The sequence below is a fragment of the Pygoscelis adeliae genome, unplaced genomic scaffold (genome assembly GCF_000699105.1).
Source record: "Pygoscelis adeliae isolate BGI_AS28 unplaced genomic scaffold, ASM69910v1 Scaffold63, whole genome shotgun sequence".
In the NCBI taxonomy this organism is placed as follows: Eukaryota; Metazoa; Chordata; class Aves; order Sphenisciformes; family Spheniscidae; genus Pygoscelis; species Pygoscelis adeliae.
In genome coordinates this window covers 7,192,205-7,201,682 of record NW_008824414.1, presented here as the reverse complement: position 1 = coordinate 7,201,682, position 9,478 = coordinate 7,192,205, and the positions used below count along the sequence as shown (strand labels likewise).

The 9,478-nt window shown below is 47.6% G+C and overlaps 1 protein-coding gene across 1 annotated transcript in view; it reads right to left on the bottom strand.

Annotated features, from left to right (window-relative positions):
• Positions 1 to 863: 863 nt before the first annotated feature.
• Positions 864 to 9,478, bottom strand: part of TRADD (TNFRSF1A-associated via death domain) — a 12,202-nt gene continuing 3,587 nt past the window's right edge. Inside the window, exons 3-4 of the mRNA XM_009320817.1 lie at positions 8,097 to 8,289; positions 864 to 6,774 (exon numbers count right to left, since the gene is read on the bottom strand). Of these exons, the coding sequence (XP_009319092.1) occupies positions 6,467 to 6,774; positions 8,097 to 8,289 (501 nt within the window). The 3' untranslated portion in view covers positions 864 to 6,466. The remainder of the gene's footprint in view (positions 6,775 to 8,096; positions 8,290 to 9,478) is intronic.

The window sequence follows — 9,478 nt, the reverse complement described above, 5'->3', positions numbered from 1 at the left end:
CCTTGGTCTGTCCCGTGGCATGTCACTCTGTCTTTATAAGATTGGGTCAGTAATCTTGTTGACCCTCATCTGTAGGTCAACCCTGTTGACCCCCGGGTTGGTGTGTTGGCACATGGCTTTAAGTGAGCCATGTGCCAAATGTCCTTCTCCCTGCTGCAGGGCAGAGCCCTGCTTCCCCGTCACTGTATTCCTGCAGGCACCAAGCCATGCGGTTGGGAATACAGCTTTGTGGTAAATAAAGAAGGGCTGATCTTGTGATTTTTCAAGTACTGTCTGAGATTTAAGTGATTCAGGGTGAAATACTGCTGTGGTCGAGTTCATGGCAAAAGGAATTTCCCCGGGTTCAGTTGTCAGGTCAGCCAGTGGCTTCCTGTGCAAAGCTGCTGGAGAAGATTTAATGTCCAAGCTCCTTGGCTCCCCACCTACGGGGCAGGCAGCCTTGTGAGAAAGCTCACTAATAGCGAGGCGCTTTGGGATTACAGCGAGGCTGTGGCCTCGGAGGAGTCCCAGGTATATAATAGCACTGAAAGAAACACAGGGAGCTCTGCCAGGTTTGGGACAAACCTCCCCTTCTGGCCACGTTTGCTAAAAAAGGCTAATCAAAGCAGTAACTGGAAACTGAACAAACGTGGTGGCTTAGCTCGGTTTCGACTTGAAATCGGAGCCATCAACTTGCACATGGGGCACCAGCCTCGGCGTGTCAGTAGAAACATAAGACTTTGGGCAGGACTCTGTTGTGCATCCAGACACTCTGGCTGGATGCTCCTTTGAGAGCTGGTGATAGCCAATGTGGCCAGAAGTTCAGTGAACCCCTTTCTCACTACTGCATTATGTGTTTAATGAAAGTCTCTGAGGCGCTTTCCATCAAAAGTATACATTTATTTATAAAAATGGAGGAAAAAATAGATCAAAGTGCTTTTTTCTATAAAAGATGATTCGTTGGAGGTTGAATGTCCTAGACCTGAGTGTACATGGCATTGCAGTCCACAGCTGTAGATGGCTGATCCAGATCTGATGCTGACTATCATGGAAATTTGGAATTAGAGGGCCAGCAAGGGATTTTTCCACTGATGACTAAGGGACTTAACCACACATCTCCTACGGATTTCAGTTAGAGATGTATGGCCAAATCCCTTCAGTGGCTTTAAAATTCAATCCAGAGAAGAAAAAAAACTGTAATTCTTTTGACTCTAGGCCTTAAATTGCCTCACCGTTTGAGCCCATCTCTGTACAAAAGACAAATGGCCAGACCCTTGTCCGGTGTAAAGCAGTGTATCTCACCAATTTCAGGTACGCACTCCAGTATGTGGGTTAGACTGAAGAAACCCTCTTGACTCCCATTCTAGTATCTTCTTGGTTTAAGGTGTACAATACCAGAGGTTCACGGCTATACCAGGATTTTCAGTTAAACTAAATCAGCAGTTTAAGCGAATTCGAGGCTCCTCATTGCTGTACGTGCTTCTGCTTTCAGAGTCTGTGGGCAGCTGCCGGGGTGTGACTCGGAGGTGGCTCTAAGGTACCTTTCGAGACCGCAGAGGGGAGGCGACACGGTGACCCAGGCAGCAGGACAGCTTCTCGACGCCGAACCAGATTTTGAAATGAATGGCAAAACTAACAGGTAAGGAAAAACCCCACCATTTCCTCACACTGGGAAAAGACCTTTGTCTGGAGCAGTGTCCGCACCAAGCACCTACGCCTTCTCTGAACAAGTAGTTTCCCTCAGCCCTAAGCCTACACGCTTTTTTGGCCTTACGTTTTCCGTATCTTGACAGTGGTGCAAAGTATATTCTGTCTTCTGCCTCAGCTTCCCCCAAATTTTGAAATGGATACAGTTCTGAGATTTCCCAGCTATGAAACTCCAGCAAACTGTTTTACTTGGAGGCTCTCATTTTTTTCATAAAGCTCTGTAACCTGCAGTGCTATGACATTAGCACCCCATTTTGCATTAAAAATAATCCAGATGTCCATCTCTTCAATGGTAGGGCTGAAGATGAAAATGGAAACCTGGAAAGTGTTGCTGCGAGCTGTCAACATTCGTTTTTAATTTGACTTGCTCTGAAAATCTGGAAGAAAATTTTATGATTTCTTTAACGTCCGGCTCGTGATTTTCAAGCGCTTCCGATCAATAATGCTGAGCCCTTTTCTTATTTTTGAGTCAAGTACTGTTTTCACCTGACAAACTGGTCCACTGTAAGCAGTTGTGGCATGTGAGAACTGAAGCTGCTGGAAGAGAGCACCTTCCCTATCTGCCACGATGGTGCATCGTTGTCTTCAGCAGATGAATAAATCTGTGGTGTATTTTTAGCAAGCATCTCGGAGGGTTAATGTTGGCCTTTCACTGACTCTGCTCTCCAGGACAGTTTGATATTTTTCCTTCGTGACAATTTTATATCAGGGTATACTCTCAGGTTTATTTCTACCAGATGCCTCACAACGAAGTGTATCTGGTGAGCATTTTAACTTTCACTCTCCTCTTCGTTATTATCCATTTGAAAACTAGCTCAGCTATGCCAAAACAAATCATTCAAATTCTCCTTCGGATGGATCTTTTATTCTTTCTGGCAGACTGAAAGGAGCCTCCTTCAAATCTGAAACATTGCTAAAACTACAAAAACAATCTGTACCACAAAAAAGCCCGCTTGGATCCCTTCCTGTGAGCGCATTTTGGCCTGGTTTCTGCTGTTTGTTTTATACTTTGTCTATTTCATTTTTTTATATGCAACTGATTAGCACCTTTATTTCCTTTTAATACCGTGTGCTGGTTTGCTGCACGCTTGATTCTGAAACACCCTCACCCCCCCCACCCCAAATATTTTATATTTTTTTTCCAGACGTACCTCAATACATAGAGAAGAGCTGTTACGGGATAAGGCCAAATTCACCAGCAGCAGCACTGCCCATGGCTTATCTCACACACCCGACGTTAGCTAATCGGTAGAAATAGTAGTAAGGGCGTGTTGCCATCTGAGTAGGTGCAGTGTGTGTGCAACTAACTTTGCACAGGCAAGGAAGAAAGCATGAGCGCACTCCTCTTCCAGCAGCGTGACAGCCAGGCAGTCACCGGGGGTGCTTATTGTAGCCCTTGGTCTAGCATATAGCACTGAGTTCCTGGTGTATCAGCAGGTATCCCCAACATCTAGCTCTTTCTTCAGTTCCACTCACTGCATTACTATCTGAGGTGAAGACACGCCTCTAATTTCTTCAACAAATCTCTGCTAATGTTTTTTCCTTTGTCAGTGCTTCTTCCTTCCCTGCGTAATGCGAGTTCCCTTGTCTTTGCACGCTGGTGTAAAACCACTGTAAAATCTTCTGGGTAAAACAGAAGTAAATTCAGAGTCAAGCCCCAGCCAAATGCCAAATCAATGCAAATGACATCGTGTACTCACGATCCAATTGATCTATTTCATTCTAAGGCTTCTGTGAACATTGTCTCTATGACTGTGCCAGATAACACTAAAAAACCAAACCTACTCTCTTAGCAGGAAGGAGTCCGCTTGAGACCGGAATCGAGTTCTCACTGCATATGATGATGATGACCCATCGTGGAAAAGAAGGTATGAAATAGCCACTGCTATGGTCCCAAACCGTGCCATGTGCTCAAGACAGCTCCACCATGGAGTATCACTGGAAAACCCTTTTCCTTCGAGTCTCTGCAATGAAGGCACCTGTGAATGCTGTTAAGATGATGATATTCCAGAAAGGTTGCCAGGAGCTCCAGCACTTAATGGCACTTTTGAGAGGGAATCTGTGAGTAAGAGGAAACACATATGCCAATTGCTGGCAGAGGAATAAAATGCACAAGGTTTGCATTAAGAAAAAAAGCATTCATGCTTAGTCCTCTGTAATACAGTAATAGCAGCAAAGAAGTTATTCAGCATCTACTTCAAGTGCAAAAAAATAAGCCTTTCTCATTTTAAGCATTAACAGATGCTCTAAAAGCTAGCAGTTCTCACTACTCGGTGGCTGCCTTCTAACTGTATGTGAAAGTTGTGCACGTGAATAGCTAGTCTGAGAGCTTAGAAATATTCATTACAAACGAGACAGCAGGCTATGCATATGACCTTGTTTTCTAAAAAAAATCATTTTTGCAAAATCAAGAGCAAACCCTCTTGCTGTTAAAGTAATTTTCAAGTTTCTGATGGTTTGGGGTTTGGTTTTTTTTGGTTTTTTTTTTAAATACCGTTTGCCAGGTGGGTTGCTGCCAAACAGTTCCCCTGGTAGGCTATGGCAGGAAAGCTAAATGCTTTGAGGTATGGTTCCACAGCACCCTAAACTAAATAAGATCAGCATCGCTGTGCTGGTCCCAAAAGCGAAAGTGTCAGAGATAATTGCTTCATTTTGGGAAGAGCACTGGTACTACTGTAAGGGAGAGGGTAGGACGTGGAGCAGGAACGGGGGAGATGAGACTGCAACAGCACTGACGTAGAATGGCTTAAGGTCACGGAGCCACAGTCTTTGTAGAGATGGTGCCTGCATGAAGTCCTGCTTCTTTGAAGCTAAGGGCAAGACAAACAGATTCACTCACACCCTGAAAACATTCTCCCCATCTTTGACCCCCTCCATTTTCTTTCCACACTGTGTATGTGATCTTGGGGATTCAAAATCAGCAGAAAAAAGCCGGGTTCCTCAGGCTCACGCTGAGGCACATGATGCTCAGCACATCTGAGGCATGTGGACCCCAACTGGGTAGAAGATGGCCATCTAAATCCTCCTGATTCTGGTTTTCAATTAGCTGATGCTCACAGCATGCACTTTAGCAGAAGCTAAGGGAGCGGCACCAGCCCCAGGAGCTCGGATCTGAGCCCACACCTGAATCCCACGTTGCATCCCTCCTTACCGAATTGCAGCTTTGACTCCAGGAAGGATCAAGATGTGAGTTGTGGTTTAAAAGGTGATCAGGGCTTGCCTGTCTGAAACCTGGTCCCACCATGACTGCCAGGGGCCCGATACTTGCGTGCACACACAGGCTTTATGTGTGCTGGCAGAGCCACTCTCTGCATCTGAAATAATTTCCGAGGCCCACTGGCTATTCCCACGGATGGGAAGGGCAAAGAGGGCTAGAATTAATGAAAAAGGATAAGTAAAAACATATCAGGAAAGCATAGGGAATATGTCAAAGGTAATCAAGCTGTTGTGCTTCATGGGACCCACGTCATGCTAGATACTTGTTGCTTTGTTACGGGCAAAGGTATAAACTCTGCTCTGTTGCAGTCTGCATCAACCATACCAGGAGAGAGTTGGCTTCTCCCACCGGAACTGAAAGCACAAGTCAGCCCTGGGGTTTGGGTGCTTTGTCCTTCAAGCCATTTTTAACCCTCAAAATCAGGGCAGGTAAATCCAGGCACAGCAGCTGATGTCCAATTGTCACACAGTGACAACACCGCCAGGGAAAGGCTCCGTGCAAATCCCGACTCTTGTGGGACTCGATGGTGTGAGCTATCCGGTGAATTCAGCAGGCCAAGGGCAGGGGGTTAAGAAGAGAGCGAAGGCACTAGCAGCCAGCTGGTCAGAGGCGATTGCTCAGCTCTGTGGGCTGGGGTATTTGGTGGTATGTGATGCTGTGGCACACGTTAGAGCAGCAGTTCCAATCTGCGCTCCACAGGTAACTTGCTGACTAGGAGACTGTTTTCCTTCCAGCACTGTGTTTTGCTTTTCACGGATGCAGGCTCCCTCGGGTTGGTGGGAAAGAGCTAAGCACGATGTAGTCAATATATTATTGTCCACCACGGTCCAGAAAAAGTTGGGAATCATTCTCTGAATTTGTGTTTGTCCATATTGCTTGTTCAGTGCCTGAAATTTGTTCTACAGCAGCAATCTTGTGCACTGTGGAAGATTATGACTGTCCCAGGTAAAAGGGAAACCTTCAGGTGGTGAGAGGTGGGAAGGAGCTATACTAGGGTAGGGCAGGACAGATGCACTTGCCACAGATGATCCTCATTTGAAGAACGAAGAAGGAAAATAATATAAAATTGGCTTTTCCTTAACTTCCCCTCTGTCTTTGCTTGATGTCAGGCCTGAGGGCATAAATGTCTTCAGTATAAAAAATATATTGCAGCTCTCCAGGTGATGGCCCTGGGCCACAGCCTGAGAAACAGTGGCGTTGTCTGCTTCTCGGAGAAATTCTCTGAGATGCCTGCCTTGCTTTTCCTCTCTCCCCCACCCTTCCCTAGGGCTCTCTAACTGTCTGGCTGCTTCCCTGTGACATTTCAGTCCTGAAGGAAGTCAGGCTGAAAGCCCCTCTCACCAGTTCACGGGAAGGTAACGTTGACTTCTGGAAACAGAATGAAATAAGCAACGTCAGAGGTCCGTGCTGGCTTCTGTGAGCACAGAACCTCTCCCCTGGGCATTCCCATCTACACGGAAACCTGCGGTGATTTTCAGGACTTTACATTCCCAGGCACTGGCAGCAGTCTCATACACTAGCTAAAGCAAGAAAGCCCCTAGCAATGCCACTACCCCTCGGGCTCTAGGAGCAGTCCTCGTTGGAATGGAGGCCCAAGAGCTCCTCAGCCAAGCTGATGAGACCATTTTCTTCCAGGGCTGCGATCAGCCGCGCTATTGTGGCCTTCTTCCCCTCCGACTGGATAAATCTGAGAAGCAGCTGATAGGCTTGTTCGTATAGTCCTTCTCGGTCATATTCGAGGGCCAGGTTATCAATGACAGGATCGCGCAGGGCCCGGCAGCTCTTCTGCAAAGAGCGACCCACTTGCTTCCATTTCTTGGATACGAGCTTGGCAAATTTCTGGTGGTCGTCTAGTGTGAGTGTTCTGTTGGCTGAAAGGGACAGAGGGCAGGTAAAACATAGGGGTTTCATGGCTGATGTGATGCAGCTTGGGCCAGTCCAAGGTTTGCTCAATATTCTGTGGAGCAGGGAATCTGTTCAGCATCCACAGCACGTTACTAAACTGCTGCGGAGCCGCTCTGCCTGTCCTCCGGTGTTTTAACACCAGGGCAGCACTGTGAGTTTGGAGCAGAAGTGGAAGAGCAGTGAAGCTGAAGGGACTTCCCCGCCACGGGCAGGGGGTCCCGCACACGGGTCTGTGCGCTCTGATGGCATTCCTCCACCACTGGGAAGGGAAAATCAGCTGGAGTAAGCCCCACCGCTTAGGGTCTCCCCGCTCCCTGTGTATGAGCTGGACACGTCCGCTCTCCACGTGGTCTGCCATCCCCCAGGGCAGTGCTGGTGCCTCGGGTGGCAAACTGTAGCACGTGGTGACACACTTACTTGCTCACAGCCACCTGCCCTGGCACATCTGAGCTCCCTGCCTTGCTCAGACCGTTCCCTTACTGAAATCCTCCCACAACATCAGAGTATCTGGGCTTGCCCCTACCCTGCAAGCTCGGCAATGCCTATTTTCCTCCCCCCGCCCCCAGATGGGACTGTCCTGTGGTTTGCCAGAGCCATTTTTTTTTCTGATGGACATCCTCTTTATTTGTTTCAGCCTTTCAAAAGCAACTCGGCAAGGCCTTTCTGACCAAGTCCCCTGTTCCCTACCTAAGCATCCTCAAAATACTGAAACGCAGACAGGAGCTCTCTCCTTGGCTGTTTAGCACTGGAAACTGTATACACAGCTTACGCATGCTCAAAAATGATCTAGCTGATCTCAAGCTAAAATTGCTATGTGAGACTATCTGAAAGCTCTCTGTAGGGAACAGACCCCACAGAAAGCCGGTGTACTGCAGGGAGCCTGGACAAATCGGTCTTGGCTGAAAGCAGGGCTGATGGTGTCCGTAGTAACCTTCCCAGTCTGATCCAACCTATGCTATTAACTCACCTCAACCAAATGACGTGGAGGAAGAGAACTACTCTCTATTCTTCCTTCCAGCATTAAGGAGTTTTAAAATGTAAGGAACCTGGAAGGGACATGGACTCTGAAGCATCTGGTTCTGTGCCACCCCAGAAAGAAAACGGGTTGAGGCCTGATCTGAAGCAGTATGGCGGTATCTTAGGACTATTGTGATTTCTTCCTTATGGGATGCTGGGAAATCCTTGATTTATCTGAGGTAGACCCCAATAAGTAGTCACATTAATCCTCCCTCTTGGGCTTCAAGGCGAGGAAGACCAAGGGCTCTCTTGGTCAGCTCTAGCTACTCACCAAACTCCTGTCCCTGAAAGATGAAGGTGACTTGCGGGGAAAGGGAGCTGCTTTGAGAAGGATAAGGTAGAGATGGGGAGTTCAGAGACGCGTAGTCTTTTACAGCGATATTGTTGTTGATACTCTGGTGAACGATCAGGCTCTTGAGGCATTCCTCCAGCTCTGTGATTTCCTCATCCCGCAGGCGGTCAGGCTGTAATGCAAACAGCATCAGTGATTCATGCCAGGTTCACCATCTTGCAAAGCTGTAGATGCTTAGCTGGAAGGCGCAGCTTAAGATGATGGTGTCAAGAGAGGAGCAATGAGATAGCTGTAGCATGAGTTGTAAACTGACCAAATGAGATAGTCTAATGGAGTTCTGGCTGTGAATGTGTGAATTTGAATCTGTAATGTGATATGAAACAGGCAATCTCCCCCTCCCGGGTTTCTCACATGCAGCGGTGAGTGCTTACACGTTGCACAAAACTGCTACTAGTCCACATTTATTTTCAGCAGCCCTCTGCAAGAATTAGGGCGCACCATAGGCAGCGTGGCTGCTCTGACTTACTCCGCATGAGGGTCAGACCCACAGAATAGGGTGACCTGATCCAACAGCTCATGGCCACCAAAGCAGGCAGCTCCTGCTACCCTCCCTTCTCTCTCTCTGCCCCTCCATTACCTAAGTTTTGTTGTTCCTGGATCCTCTCCGAGCCAGTTTTTCTCACTAACCAAGAGAAAAGTAGTCTGACCTCCAAAAAGCAGGCAATGAGAAAAGGAGTAAAGAAGGCAAAGCACACGGGAAGAGTCAAACCTGGCGAGTGCTCCCACTCGGTCTAGTGTTTAGCTCACGTACAGCAGGTACCCAGCACTGCCCTCAGCCACTGACAGCTGTGCCCTAGTGTCATCTTTCTGACTGTTGCACTGTTAGGCAGAGGTCAGACTGAGTCAGTTTTGGGGAACTGAGAGTATGCCCATCTCTTTTGTCCAGTCAGCTAGTTCAGCAGAGGGAGGGAGCAACAAGCAGAAGTTGACAGGTTATGGGATATCACATGTTGTTTGGTCCAGGGCTGAAAGGTTTGCATTTCATTCTCTGTGCTTGCAGAAAAACAACGTGGCAAAACAGGCTCTTGTGCCTGACCTTCCCGAGTAGATGGTGACTACCCATTTCTCAGGACCATCTAGAGGGAACCAGAGCTATAAGGTATTGCTAGTTCCAGGTGGAAAAAAAGAGGAGAGGAGAAAGGCAATGAGTTTAATCATGTCAAGTGCCTTGGTTTTGTGGTGAGATGACAAGGTCTCACTGTTCTTGCTAGCAGGATTAGAGTGCCAGTGCCAAAGTGTGCGATGAGCTAGGCGTTAGATATCGCCCCTGAGAGAGAGACTTTGCCTTCAGAAGGGCAGCC